Raw genomic sequence first — 16093 nt, 5'->3', positions numbered from 1 at the left:
CACTCATCTATAATATAAATGAAGAAATAATTTCTTGGATCAGCCTTTTGTCCGTAGTTGGAGGGACAATCACACACACACACACAACTCCATCAGCATCCTTCAACCTTTTTTTACTGTGGCGCAGTACTTATGCGATGACTAACGTCCACTTGTTGCATGAGTCACTCTCTCAAAACAAGCTGTCTGAAGATGATGACCTCATGTTTGTCTGAACAAAGACTTTCAGCCACTAAACAAACACTTCAAAATGCATTGTATATTAATGTACTCGAAAAAGAACATCACACGTCAGCTACGATGCAAAAGGTAACCTACAGTGCAGTGAGTGTTTGGGGGCGGAATAATATAGACACACACACACACACACACACACACAAGTTGAGTCTTTTCCAGTCAGAGATGAAAGTAAAGAGAATATGATTCATATCACGCTCATCCTAATTTAATCTATTTCAGAGCGATATCACTAAGGATGGACTGGCTCATGAGTCGATGGTGCAAAGGATGATGGCTCACTCAGCCTGCATGAGTGTGTCCATGTATGCATGTGCGTGTTTGATGTGGGGTGTTCCAAACTAGGGCTGCAACTGACATTCTGCAACTGTTTTTTTAAATCATTGATTAATGTTTATTTTCTGGAAAAAATAGATAAATGTGATAGGAGTATAAGTACAAAGTAAATAAAATGGAAATGCTGATACTTAGTTAGTGTCCACCACTGTAATTTACTATAGTGCAAGACAAAGAAAATCAGCAAATTCTCACATTTGAAAACCTGCAACCAACTGCAGAATTTTTGCTCAAAGAATGACTAAACCATTAATCTTTTGCAAAATAGTCGCCGATTAGTTGACAAATGGTTGCAGCTCCATTCCACACATGAACACGCCAACAGTAGGTGCTCAGTTATCTGCCTATTTCTCCTTGGCAGCTTATCTTTGAAGCCTTTTTTCCACACTGCACGCATTGGAGCACATCACTTTTGAGCTTTACAGAGAAACTGCCTGCATTCGAACAGATCGCCTGCATCCCAAAACATGGTGACTATTCAGCAGACCGTGCCAGTTTTCGCAAACATTATTTGCCAACAGTGATGTAAGAGAGGCCACTAACAATGTCTGGCTATAATCAGAAGAGAGAAACAGATGTATAACAGGAGCTGCCTGCTTTGATCTCCCTTGGTTCATTAACAGTTGCCACATCTGTTGAGCATTGTTGGCAGTGTGGGTTTGTATATTGTGTGTACATATGTGTGTGTGTTTGTGTCATTGACAGCCACTAAATGTGCCGCTATATGTGTGACTGAATGGAATTGAACGGAAACACCATTATCTCACTTCCTGATTCCACACAAAGTGAGACAGACAGCCATTCATCATTAATATACTATTGTTAGTCTTTACAGAGCAAATATACTCTCATACTCACACAGTATGTGGGGCTAGAGTTAATTCCTTGGAAGGTAATCAAAATGAGATAATGTCTCTTCCTCGTCCCAGCTCAGATGCAATCAGTGAATTGACTATCCAACACATTTTTAAGACTGTTTAGCGACTAAGCTGTTATCAATGCTATTGACCCGGGCTATTCACAAGGGCTCAGTGTTCCATTGCAGCCATGAAACGCTGATCACCAGAGGGTGACCGAACCAAAGGTAACAAAACCTTTGTGATGAATCGCATGTCTGGATGGGATGATTGGCTCAGCATTATGGGGTCAGAGGTCAGGCAGGAAATCAATGTTTACTCCTTTGATTTCAGGTGGTTTGCCAAAGAACATCAGCAATCTTGGTGCAATGTGAAGTTAGAGCTTTCGAACACAGACATTTGTTGCCTTATTGACTATTAAATTCATCATATCCTTCGTAGATTTTATTGTAAGGAGGAAGGAGCGAAAGGAATCTACTTTTTTTAGTGTGTAAAACTGGAAATGTTAAAGTGTAAAAAGACTGTATTAAGGCCATGCCATATAAGCTGTACTGTTAAATCAGAACACTAAAACATTAACAACACCCAAAACAAAATAAAGAAAACATTTTTGATAAAGATCCCCTAAATCTACTTATTAAAGACTTGTGACCAAGATACGTGAGGGAGAAATTTCCCTCAGTATGTAGGATTTGCTCTTTGCGGTTTGTTAACTGAACATGTGTTTAGCCAACCCCTGATTCACTCGTTTTGGAATAAACATTGCCCCCCTGCTGTTTCCCTGCGCTATAGTTGCACTTTTTGGGGAACTGAATTAGTCTGAAAAAAAACTGCAGCCTTTAAAAAAGTAAAATCCAGAGCTATATAAAACAGTAACTTAGAAGTGTGAGTAAGTCTGGATTATGAACATTAAATGTAGATTCTTAATTAGTCTGTCACCAATGAGCTAAAATGTGATGAGCTTTTTTTAATGGAGTGGAGAATTCACAGATGAGGGAGTCTAAGTATATTCCCCTCCCATCTGACGGATCCAAGCAAACTAAAAGCTAAATTAAAATCTCATAGAAAAGCCTGCATCTTCTATGTATATCAATATCTCTTTTAAAGGTGACTGAGTTCATCATTATAGACCGATATATATACCAAGAATATTTGTTTTCTGCCGCTGCCTCCATCTCATCTCCTTTCTGTCTGCTCTGGCAGGTGGAACACACCCATCCTCACTGCTATGGAAATGCAAACACAAACACACACACACACACACACACACACACACACACACACACTCACACACACACACACACGCACTTGAGCATTGCCTGGATAAGAAGACTAGACGTATTTGAATAATTCAACAGTCTATTCTATTAATAAATAGATAACTTATAAATCAGTCATTGCTGACGGCAACAAACCAGACTGGTCAGTTCAACAAAGACAATGAAAGTCATTCGACAAATAAGCCACTACAACGCTGTATCAGCTTTATGCTTCATTCATGTACAAAAATACATACAAGCGACTTCAGAGCAGGTGCCCTCTTTTTGGGAAAGGAAATCCTTCTATCAGCGTGACTTGGCTTTGATCCTGGGTAATTAGGACGAGAGTGAAGACGTTGTCATGCTCAGGGTATCGGAGGCTCGAAGGTCAAAGATTTCTACATATATTTTCAATGCCTCCTTTAGTGACAAAATGTATCCTCACTTCAAGTTATCTTAAAATCAGATAACTGAAATGTTGAGTGAACATCTTGCAGTTGCCTGATTCATAGCCCCCCACCCCCACATACATACTAATTACACCCAAAAATAACATCACAGGGAAGTGAAATCTGAATCCACGGGGCTGTCAGTTATGTGTGAAACTCTCCTGCCGTGCTTAAAAAGGGAAACTTGATGTTACAGGCTTCAACTCCAAGGTGTGAAACTTCTGGTCCAACTTGTGACACACAGGGGTCAGAGTGTCATGAGTGTAAATGGGAACCTGACGGGCGACCTCTCTGGGGAAGCAGAGAGGGGATAGTGGTGGCAGGTCCGTCAGGATATTACAAGTATTGACATGTTTATGTATGTTGTTGATTGATGAGTAAGATGAGAAAAAAAAAAGGAAGATCACAAATGCCAACCTCATGGTGTCGCTCTAGAAAAAGTCAGAGGATCACCAAAGTCAGTAACAATTCTCCTCTGGGGAACATGAAAGTTTGTGGAAAATCTGATGGCAATCCAACTTTTAGTTCTTGAGATATTCGAGTCTGAACCAAAGTTAGCGCACCAACCGACCGACTGACATTGCTATCCCTCGAGCCACTAGCATGGCTAAAAACAGCACAGCCTGAATTTGACATGTGAAGCACAGTTGCTCTCAGATCACTCGTGAAAGGTCTTGTGGGAAATACAGACGACAAACAGGGTGAGATGAATTAGTATGCCAGGTGTGATCCATGTCTCTTAAACCTGTCAGGGACATTTTATGAACCACTCCTAGACAGAGTGCATGAAGCAAATCATTGGAGAAGTCAGGCAGATTTGTGCTGTTTCATAAATCTTGGGCTGCAGAGTGTGGTCTGTGATAACCGACTACATGTCCAGAATGTCAGATATCTGTTCATCCTCAGGGGGAAAAATATATCTGTGACTAATTGATTGGGGACATTTGAATATTGTGGCGTGCATTACATGCCAATAAGAGTTATTGCACGTTTTGTTTACACACCGTCACCGTGGGACCGTCACTGAGGTCAAGGGTGGTCATGCATCTTATTCAGAAAGGGCGTCATATAAATTCACAGACACGGTCCAAGTACTTAAGGTCCAGAATGACACAAAGAGAGAAAAGAAAAGCTAAACTGACACTAATAAGAAGGTTGAGTAATGCACATTACCTTAGCCACGAGTACAATGAAGGACTTTTGAAAACCTTGGGTCGCAGCCGAGAGGATAGAAACCATTTTGAAGATAAATCAGAGTGTTACGCAAATAAACCAAACAAGATGCAAACAAGGACTGAAGATGAGAGGCTTTTTATTTGAGAGACGCATCACTCAAAACCACAAATATCCAACCTAAAGCGCCATTCATACTGGAGAAAGGGGGAGAACTTTAAGGAGCTTTGAGAATGTTTTCTGCGCGTATAAAGGATCCAAACGTTTCCATGTCACGATTCCACGTCAGCTCAAGTCCGTGTGACCGCCCTTACGAAAAGTATAACTGAAGCATTACGATAGCACTAGAGTAAAAGTCATTACAAAGCATCATCTGCGAAACACGAATGTCTTTACAAAACGTTGCGCCAATCCATCTTGTAGATGTTGAAACATTTTACAGAATAAGCAACAACAGTGATATGCTGGTGGTACTAGAGGCGGAGTCGAAGGATCGGGGTCAGGGGTATTCATCCTCTGGGGACCATACATGTCTGAATAAAAACAATCATGGCAATACACCCAATAGTTGTTGAGATGTATAGCACAAAGTGTTGGACCAAACCAACAGACTGAAATTGTCACCATTAGAGGCTGAAAAGCCCAAAGTTTGATGATCTATCACCAGGCATCATTCAAACTCTGACTTCAACTTCCCGAGTCAAACCAGCCATGTTTTTTTTTTAAAAGGCGCAGAGAGGTGAAATCTGTGGTTGCATAAGAGGCCTGTCACTCGGGGCGCAGTAGACATAACTGACAGCTGGGAGCAGCTCCCTTGTCTCTCAGTAGAGGTGAGAAGTGCTGCTCTTCTCCCCACCATTGCATTTACGTCAGCTGAGGGATTGAAAAATGACTTCTCTCTGGTGTCATGAGGCGAGGTAGATTGCGAAAATGGAGAGAGAAAGAAAGGTTGTTTTTTTTCCACCTCATCTGAAATGAGAGGAAGGCCAGTTGGAGAAATACTGTTAATTGGCTTCCCCTCTATGAGCATCTTTCATTCCTGCTTCTCCCCGATATGATTTCCTTCTTTTACATTTTCTCATATTAAGATGGCTTAAGTGTTTGGTGACAGCCTTGATAGCCATGTACCTATCACGTAGATTTAGTTGAACCCCAGTCAGGAGGAGTTCAGCACCAGGGACAGTTCCACCCATAGACTGTAGTACTCACACAGTACTTGGTAAAGAGTAGGTCTGGTTCTATAATTTTTTCAACAAATCCCATAAGAAAATATCAAACCCAGCAATGAATTGATCCAACTGAGAATAATGCTCTATGTAGCCAAATGCTTACTTCTCTGTGCTATCGAGCTGAGTGATAGAGACAGGGTGGGTGGGGAAGTTGGGCAAATGACTAATACATCGTTTGTTTTAATCTTTTCACAGGATTTTTCGACAGTAGGAAAAATATTGAATATTGATGAACACAATGTGTCTTCATAATGATTCTGGACTCAAAGAAAAAAAAAAAAAACAGCGTTATGGTTCCCTCCTCCTGTCTGACTAGGAGGAAAACTAATGGATTTAAAATGACTGTTTTTAACTACTGTGTGATACCAACACAAAGCTCACGCTAATATATTTGAATATGTACAAAAATTGTATGAAAAAAAACAAAGACTCACTTCCCTTATTTTGATAACTTTTTATATATAAATGCCAAATGCAATTCATAATGACATTGGTTATTGTATATCAATGAGTTTAATGTCTCTAATATCTAATTAGCTCCTAAAATAAATTAAATAACTAAGTGTATTAATAAAAGAAAAATCCAGTCAACCAGTAAATGTGCAGTTTGTTTTTAGGCTGCGTGTCTTTTTTATCCTTGTTAGAGAAATTAATCTGTTCATCACAGCCCTGCAGAGCCAGACCTCTGTAAAAACGACAAGAGGAGACTTCAAATAGATAATTGGTTATAAAATCCTGCTGCTCCTGAATTATTTCATAAAAGAGACTACAGAGCTTGAGCCTAAAAGAGGCTAAGGTCATCAGAAGTGTTATAGTGCAAAAATAAATTGGGAAATGTCCTCAGGACATTGAAGTGTGATTTTTATGTTTGGGTGTCCATGCATGTGACAAATCCATATTTCACCTAAAAATGTAACAGCAAGCCAGAGCATGAGGAACACTTCAAAGCTACATTTTGAGTCCTTTACAGTGACCGGACGCCTTTCACTACTTGCTTACGACCTCCTGATATAACAAAAATATAACAAACCAAGAACAAAAGATTGTGAAAATTGACCTAAACATATGAAAAGGTTACAATAATCCTTTGAACATGCAACAGAGTGAGATTTATTAGAACCACACATTCTTTGTGATAATCATAATTGCAGTATAAGCAATGCTTCTTGAGGGAGCTATAGAGGTGAAATTACAATCCAATAACCCTGATTTGATCTGTAGGTCATTGCAATAAATATGCCACAGGGCCATATAGAATCAGTCCTCTTTCCCATTAGTGTTTAGCAATAATTATAAATCAGCCTGATACCAATAAACAGACTGTAAAAAGGTGAGATCTGCATAAAATTAATATGATTAGGTACCGTTTTGTTTTTCACTCCGTCTATGAATTTATGGCCCTTATAATAACATAGTGAGATTTTATGATCAAATGCAATTTTAGTGGAATTGCATTTCTTATTATGACTGCGTATGTTAAGCCTCTCAAGGCACAAGTGCAGCTCTGTAATCCTGAGAACATGCTGAGGCTTAAACGAGATGAGGCTACAATAAACAAGGGGGGGGGGGGGGGACAGCTTCTTGATGCTTTGAAGTGGGAACCGGATCAAATCCCCACACGAAGCAAATTGCCCGACTTTCCCACCAACTAAAAGGGATCAAAAACATCACTTCCTGTCTCCATGTATGTCAACTTCTCAAACACACTGTTTAGACTTAGAGGATTCGTGCAAACTCATTAAGATAAACTAAACATGTTTGCATTCATGACATGTCTAAATCAGTTAACCAGATAAATAAAAATATTCCATTAACTCTACAGATTGACTGAGAAAGGAGCCTCATGAGTCGAGGACTATTTCAGTTGCACTGAAAAACTGAACCATTGAACAGGAAGCCATGCAGAAGAGAATGAGACGATAATTAAATAATTTATGTCATACAGCTCTGCGCAATTAAATAACAAGTCAGTATGACAAAAGAGCCGACTAAGCACCAAACTTCATGAGTTTTGTACTTCTTCCTCCATTAGTAGTAAATGCAGCAGGCAAAGATCGCTGATGAAAGCTTCTGCTTTGCTTAGATGGGCCCAAATGTACATCGGGACCACAGACCGTGTTATAAGAGACGTTACATAAGTAAATAAATCAACCGCTCATTCACCCACAAGCTCATCCAACCCACTCACAGGGCTATATAATGGTTGGTTACTTTAGTTTAAACACACACACACACACACACACACACACACACGTAGTCACAGCCCAGTCATTTTGCCTCCCAAGAGTATAAAGGATCTAATGCTGCACTTTAAGTGATGGTGTTAACTTTGGAACTTTAAATAGCGTTTCAAAATAAGTTACTTTACCATCACAGGTGGAGGAGAAGGGTGAAGGAAAAAGTCAGTAACTGATGAGTACTAACCAAGTGGTGAGCTGGGTAAGCAGGGAAATGCTCCCGTTAGTTTAATACCAGCTACTCCACCAAACTATGGCACTCCACAGTTACCAGAGGGGTTAATTAAAGAGGAACTGCATCGCTTTTACACACCAAAGTATGTTACAGGTATTGGGGAGTACTACTGCAAAGTGAAAACAGTTGTAGAAAGCATTTTGTGGCTCCTAATGACAAACTGACATTGCCTCAAGTGATGTCATTCGAGGCAATGTCAGTTTGGGTTGAAGATTACAAGTTTGAAAATAAAATAAAAAAATCTGTGAGTGTGGAGTTAGAAAGAAGTGAGCTTACCACCCCTCTGTAACACGCTCCTCATCTCTGATTGGGGCTAACAGCTTGAGGCTACATTAGGTGCTAGTAGCATAACTCATAAATCTGACCAAATGTCGGCAGGCGAGTTGCATTGTGGGTAATGTTGGCATCAGGTTTTTAAAACAATATCTGTGGTTCTGCTGCATCAATTCTGATTGTATTTTCAAACTGACCGTTGTGAGTCTGACAATGTTATATAGGAGAACAAGGCTAAATCAGTAGTGCTCTTAGCACCTCTCCGACACACTGCCAACAAAAACTGAATATAATACATTTTATAAAAGTAAGGTTTTCTGCAGGCCAGTCAGGGTAAGGCCTTTAACTCGTATAGACCTGTTAGAAAAGACAATGAGTAAGAACTATAAATTACCTCCAACATAAAATTGCCCAAGTGATTGAAAGGAGTAGTTCAGCGAACACCCAGGGGTGTTCCTGTAGCTGACACGACCCTGTACATAATGCCACTCTAGAGCCGGAGGGAGGCAACTGTCTCTTTTTTTGCTCCCCGTGTCAGAGTGTTGCCCTGAGTGTTCGCCTGTCTCAGTCTGTTGGACACCTGAGTGTGATCATTAGGAAAGATGGAGTGCCCATGTGGAACCACAAAACCGGTACAGGAGAGACTCAGTTATCAACCAGGGAGAGCAAAAAACTAAAGCATGTCAAACTAATTTAAGAAATCAATATCCTGTCTTGTGAGACTTGTAACACAGGAACTACTCATAGCTCTGGGACATACAAAGACACTGAATTTGAAAAAAAAGTACATATATGGCCCCGTTTCACAAAAGCTATTAAACCTGACAGTGTGTTTGCATGCATGCACATGGGTGATTTGTTGTTATTTTAGTTGCATTGATTTTAACTCACCCTAAAGTCAATGCCCACAGTGGAGATGAAGCTGCCAGCCAGGAAAGCTCCGTCTTTAAAACGGACCAGTAGACATGTTTTCCCCACACCAGAGTCTCCAACCAGCATCACCTGCACAGGAACACAAGAGGGGAAAACTCAGGAATGACTGGAGGGCTTAACTAAGATGCACAACAAAATGTACAACCAGAGGTGTGAGGGAAAGAACTTGAGACTGTCTGCCATGATCGACAAAAAAAACACATGTAGGAGCATAAACAAGAGGGAGCTTTTGCTCGTATGTTTAATTTTATATCAGTGTCTAATTGTTTGTCCTCAGGAAATAAAAACAGGACATTTGAATCATTCAGCTAAATTTGTCCCGGTATTTCGGTACATGGCCAGTGAAGAGGGTGTATGTGAATGAGTATATGTGACTGCTCATTATGGCTAGTCGATGTCCTGAGATCCTTCTGTAAGTGTGTGAACATAACCATCTTAAATGCTCATCCATGCACGCATGCATGCATGTGCACATAAAAAAAAACAGACATACTTAAGCTTTGCTGCTTCTCTTTTTACTGCGAGCCGTGATGAAGTTAAAGGTTTGATGTGATTACTGTTATCTTCTTATAGCTGAGGGACTGTGACGCCCTAGACCCTGGAAATCAAAAGCGCCTCTTGGGTGCAGAGAGGAAGCAGAGAGGAGATGAAAGACAGAGGAAGGAGACTGAAGGGATGTGACGGGGTCAGATACAAAATGTGGAAAAGGGTAATATGTATGAAGCATGAAGAATCACCCTCTGTTTTTCATTATATTCCCTGTTTCAACATTCTTTTTTTATAATATCTGCAGCTCTACATGAGCTAAATGTTTGCCGTGTGCAGTAGGAGGCACCTGGTCTCTCCCTGCACTTAGGTTTTTATAAATAAAATGCAATACATTTTCTCACTGACTCATAGCAGACTAGCACTCATTGGAAACAGTAAATGATGGCACAATGAAACCAGAAAGAGGGATAAGGTATAGGTAAATCTTTGCAAAGAGCATTTTGTAATAAGGTACCCTACAAGCTGCAGATAGATTTCCTCCAGTCTTGCAAAATAAACATAACAGCTAGATCTAGAAAGAATTTGGCAGTCTATCTTGCTTCAGTTTGAAACTGAAGAAAGTGGCGATTGGCGGCAATATACTGTAGACAAGGTAGTCCTTGCACCCCACAAATAACAATCAAATAAGAATATCTACAGTTCACTTTGGCTTGGATGGCACAATCAACCCAATTGTTCTGCAAACGGGGCCACGCAAAGACATTATGCACTCACATCAGACAGCTGCTTCAAACACACGGAGTATAGGTGGCACAAGTCCCTTGAAGCTCGGAGTACACACTGAGAATCAGTGGGTGTGAATCTGTGTTTGTGTTGTGAGGTGAGATATATCCCTACTATGGTTAGGTGATGCACACAAATCCCTCACTGTTCATGCAAATCCAGTGATGTGTGCTGCAGGGACAAAGACGCATTCAACCAGTTGCGCGACGCATGGCAGTGTGCACCCTTTCGAAGATCGATTGATTATTGACACAGCTGGTGTCAGGAGCTCGCTGCTGATTAATAATGAATAAAAAGCTGGTTGTAAAGCGAAAGCCTGTGAAAGCTAAGCAGGAAAACGACACCGGCAAAGAATAAGACCACAAACAGATTTAGCCTACTATGTGGTATTTTTCTTCCTTTCCACCTAAAAAGGTAAACAAAAGCCAAAGTGTCCATGATAACTATATGATAATATAACGTGTCATGTATAGGCCTACTCTGTTCACAGTTTTAGTGACCTCTGTGACATTATTTATTTAAATTTGTACCTCGCCTTCATTATTTCTCAGCTATTTTGGGTTGTAAAATTATAGAAATTGAAGCCCACTTTTATGTGTGTTGTAGTTTGTTATTTAGGCTTTAAGCAGCAGCAACAACAACAACATCAACAACAACAACAACATCATCATCAACATCAACATCATCATCATCAACAGCAGCAGCAGCAGCAGCAGCGGCGGGCATCCTACCTTGAAAGAGATGTCATAAAACTCGCTGCTGCTGCTGACCGGGGGTCTGCTGGGGTGGACCACTCCGTTCATCTGAACAATGCTCGGGCTGCTCCTCGCAGCTTTCCCGGTCCCTTTCCCGGTGGGGCTGCCTGCAGACGGGCTGCGCGTCGCGGCTTTGCCTTTGGCAGTCTTCTTGCGAGACATTTCTCAAGATTTCAAAAACTATCTTTATGAATCTTCACTAAAGCAAACTAAACAAATCTTCCGAAGGGCTTAAAAAGTTGCTGCAGCGAAGAACTTGAAATATGAGATTTGTTTTCACCTGCGCGTTGAACGCACGTTCTGACACCTTCTCTACTCAAAGTAAGAGTGGACTTGTCCCGAAATGCAAAAAACAAACAAATCCAAAACAAACCACGCTCTCGCTTCCGTTGTTGTCCAGCTGCTCCCTGCTCCTGCTCCCTCTCTTGCAGGACAAGAGCTTCGATCAGTGTGCGTTGTGGCGACAACAATCAGATGTGATGTGGCCGAGAACTCCACCTTGAGCGCGCAATAATCAGACCACAGGGGCGCTGCACTTTGCACGGAAGCCCGAAGGCGCCTGAAGAAGAATAATAATAAGAGCCTCAGCCCTTCAGCCTCGCACATGGGAGAAGTTTGTCTTGTTTTTAGCTTTAGGCAACAAACCTACTTTGTTCGGTTGAGGAAAATATCATGATTTGGGTTCAAAGAAACCCTTTTCTGGCAGAAAGCCCTGAAGGCAAACGTCTCCCATGTGTGCGTCATCCTCACATTATAAACTCACTGTAGTACTCAATGACGAATGTACGGGTCAATTGTCGAGACTGTGACAGCTTTCACCACATGACTTAACGTTATCTGTGACGAGGAACTGTATGACCTGTATACTAGCCCAGTGAAGGGCTATCATGGATGATTATGAGGGCACAGGACACTGAAAAACAGCTGCATTAATATCCTTATCTGGTGTGAGTCAAGAGTTTTTTTCTTGCAATATTTTGGTTCATGGTATAAACCAGTATGTTCTAAATATTAAAAATAAGGCACATGTGATATATTTAGAGAGAAAATGTGGATATTTAAATGTATTATTATCACGAAAGCCCTATAATCGCTACTTTTGCAAATTCATGATTTACTTTCTACAACTCATTTAATGGCTTTCACTTCTTATTAATAACCAGAAAGTAAGATTTCTAGGTGGTACCTTCCATTCACTCACAGTGGTAATTTTATGCCAAATACGTGGTCAATGTAAGCCATCAACGTAATATGTTTCTAACAGCATGAACTTTGTTTATATAACGTGGAGAAAAAAACGTGTGGAAATGGAAAATACAAGCAGCAGCCACCTGTGGAACCCGCTGGGGATGTGATTTCAATAATGCACCACAAGAGGGCGATACAAGAACATAAGATAGAAAGTCACACATCAACCAGGGTAGCAGTGTAAAGTTCAAGGCAGGCTCGGTGTTGAACATCTTTGTCCCTTCAATTAATAAAACATATTATTGCAAAATGAAATGGGCTGAATATGAACTACTCCCAAATTAGCTCACTATTTTAGACATAAAAGAAACTATGTCAAGTATGGTGGAGGATAGCCTGTGTGAAATCACATGTACCTATACCAGAAGCAAATCATTTCCATATACAGTCAGTCTTTATCATAAACGGCATATTTACAGGCAGCTTTGTTCAGCCTCCATCAACAGGCTGGTTGTGATCAGACCAGAACAGTCAAAATCAAAACGATGGTCACTGGCCTCTCAGTGACTCACACCCGCAATAATTCACAGCATAATTAAAATGTCTCTCTATATCATGGAGGATGTCACTCTGTAGCATGGTCCACATATTGTCTACGTTTGCAACAAAGAACAGCAGCATATTCTGGTTAGACCCGGATCCTCTGTGGCCTGTAACACAATGCTGTTGGTCGCCCCCCCCCCACATGTGATCTAGTTTGTTATGCAATATGAAATTTGAGTATAATACAACTGCCTTTCTGATCAAGTGTCATGCTGTCTGGGACCATTAGAATATGCTCAAAGATCATAGCCCGGAGACCTTGTTTGCTCCCCACAACAGGAGAGTTTAGTGAGCTTGTATTACCTCTGACCTCTACAATGTGTGGCGTGAATAATACCAGGCTTGTAGAGGCAGCTCCATTTATTATATAAATAAAACAGATTTAAAGCTAATCCTGAAAGAAACAATCAACAGCTTGTGAGTCATGTTTATGGGAGTGTCTGTGTAGGGGATGATATTTGACAGTATGTTCATCTTACTGGATTTGGCGACTGATCCTCGTGCGGTAAATATTCATTGTGGTAAACTTTTGATGTAATAATAAGATTTAAGATGAATCCAACATCAAAGCAACAAGCATATGCTATTCCTCTGTTATTGTCCGACTGCCAAACACTGTAGTTTTCACAGACTTTTCGGGGACGTCTCTTATTTGACCCCAGAGCTCCCAGGTTCAGGGTTTCTGAGCAGTTCTGGTTGTAAATACAGAGACAGCCGTAGCCTCTGGTTTCTGTCCCTAAATCTGCTATCTGTCAGCATTTTTCCACACTCCACCCAACTCGGCTCAGAGTAGGGAGTGGTGTCTCATTGGTTTGAGGGAATACAAACCCCAAAATCCACCAACACCCCCTTGTGCAGCCCCCCCCCCCCCCCCCCCCCCCCAACAGCTGAGATTTGTTCTACCATGAAAGCAGCTGTCTACTGTGACAACAGCTGGGCATTTTGGAGGGAAGAGGGGACGTGGATAGAGAGAGCCGTTGGAATCCTTCCCTGGTTCCAGAGAAATTAACAGCCTTGTCAAGATGAGTTAAATATGCCTGATGCATGTACTGTACATTACGAGGCTATAATGTGTACTTGTGTACCATATATGATTGTGTGTGTCTGCTCCAACAAGCATATAGCACTAGCACGTAAAACGGTCTATGGATACAAACTGTGGAGGCAGTTTGTATCTAATCAAGCTGTTGGCTTAAGCTAACAAGGCGGCAATCTAATTAAGGCGTTTTTTCCTGTGACGTGCACTGCAGATCAACTGTGTGATTCAGCTGTGAAGAATTACTCAAATTATATAATTTTAACTGTTTAATTAGGAGCAAATTACAGCCCTCTTTAGTGGGTGCAAGCCTCCTTAGAGCTGCTGAATCTCCATGACAATAAGTCAAACAGTCTGAAAAGTGTGGGTGCGTGTAAGAGCAATGCCCTTCGTCAGGTGCTTGAAGAAACCTCAACATGGCTGTAAGTGTGTGGATGTGTGTGCTCCCGATGCAGTGAGGTCATAACAACGTCAGGGTCACGTCAATCTGCAGGCGCACCTAAAGGCCAGGCATTTGTCAGTTTACCCAGGGTCAGGTGCCCTGAATGTGGGCTGGGTGGCGTGCAGCAGCCCGGCCAGTCGCTCAACCAAAGTCACAGCAACTGTTGATCCGTTGGCCGCTCTTTCTCTCAGCTGCCTGCGGCCCCGAGTGCCGTGAGGAGGGGCAGGGGGCATGCTGCCAGCCGGTATCCCTGTTTGTCAGGCCATGGCGAGAACAGCCATCAGTGGACTGGTACTGCCTGGCACTTATTCGCTCCCCGAGGCATCTTTAATGAGAGAAACAAAGTGTGTGTGTGTGTGCGTATGAGTGCGAGGGAGAGGAAAATGAGTGGCATTAGTGCTGCTTGTTTGTAGTGTGCTGTGTATATTGTAGAGGACATGTTTTAATTTAAAAGAAATCCTAGAGTGTATCTTTACAATATAACTTGCAATGTATTATCCTTTGTGGTGGGTAGTTATCCAATTTGATGTATCCATCAACTTCCACGTTCATTCCATAATCCTGATTATTTATAACTCTACTTCTGACTCCACAGTTATCACAAAGTAATGAAAAATATGATGTATATCAAGTTAATGAGGGACACAGCATTACATGTTGACTATGCCAAAAATGTCAGAATAAACATCACTGAACCATTAATAATGTTAACCAATGAATGTTGTATATTGCAGAATAGCAGGGTTCCCAACCTTTTTTCCTATAACCCCTTAAAGCGCCTATAAATTATTATTTATTATTTATTTATTTTTGACAATGTGAAAGGGGTCAGCAGTTACGTCATTTTAGAGTCCTGAATAGATACAATTAAAAAAAATACATTTCTTCTTATTTCTGTTCTGGTTAAACATCTCTGAATTTCTCAGATTTACCTTATGACCCACTGGAGAGGTCTCTTCCCTGAGGTTATAGGCACCATTGCTGTAATACATCAAACATGCAACAAAGTCAGTCATTCAATTGTGAGGATGAAGTAAATTAGAGAATATTTTTATCACGCATTTTTTAACATAAAGTACTTTAATTTCAGTTCATATTTATAGCAGTTTCATTGCTGCCGCTAGTATAGGTGATCTTACTCAAACGTAGGGTGGGATTTTTATTTGATTTAATAATTTGTTTACTTTTTCTACTTCTGAATCCCATCTTGAAAGACAAAGATTGATAAATTGATTATCAAAGTAAGATATGTAATGTCCTCACCTTGCATACACCGTAACTTACACAAGTACAAGAGCAAATGGAGAGAAATGTGCCTTTGCAACAACAATGTGTTCTGGTGGCTTGAAACTGCCTTGGCGTGATCATTTCGCTCTAACTTGCCATATTTTAATGTGCTAAACCAATGAAGCCAAGCCCTGACTTCAAATCGGTCATCATACAAATTTTTTTAATTGTCTTTCCTCTGCGTCGTAAAAAAGGTGACTACGTTAATTATTACCTTTCCAAAGACGTCATCACAGCATCTCAGTGTCACATTTGCAATTTCCACCTCTGTTTTAATACTGTTTTCACAGTC

The 16093-nt window shown here is 40.9% G+C and overlaps 1 protein-coding gene across 2 annotated transcripts in view; it reads right to left on the bottom strand.

Moving 5' to 3' along the window:
• Positions 1-16093, bottom strand: part of LOC116394492 (ras-related protein Rab-26) — a 78993-nt gene that overhangs the window by 26133 nt on the left and 36767 nt on the right. Inside the window, exons 1-2 of one of the 2 annotated variants that reach the window (XM_031867609.1) lie at positions 11222-11986; positions 9177-9287 (exon numbers count right to left, since the gene is read on the bottom strand). In XM_031867609.1, the coding sequence (XP_031723469.1) occupies positions 9177-9287; positions 11222-11407 (297 nt within the window). In that variant the 5' untranslated portion in view covers positions 11408-11986. Of the gene's footprint in view, positions 1-9176; positions 9288-11221; positions 11987-16093 lie in introns of those variants that run through there. The other variant, XM_031867610.1, reaches the window with a different exon arrangement.

This window comes from Anarrhichthys ocellatus, unplaced genomic scaffold, assembly GCF_004355925.1.
Source record: "Anarrhichthys ocellatus isolate YVR2014 unplaced genomic scaffold, GSC_Weel_1.0 scaffold40, whole genome shotgun sequence".
Classification (NCBI taxonomy): Eukaryota; Metazoa; Chordata; class Actinopteri; order Perciformes; family Anarhichadidae; genus Anarrhichthys; species Anarrhichthys ocellatus.
This window is presented reverse-complemented; position numbering and strand designations above follow the sequence as displayed.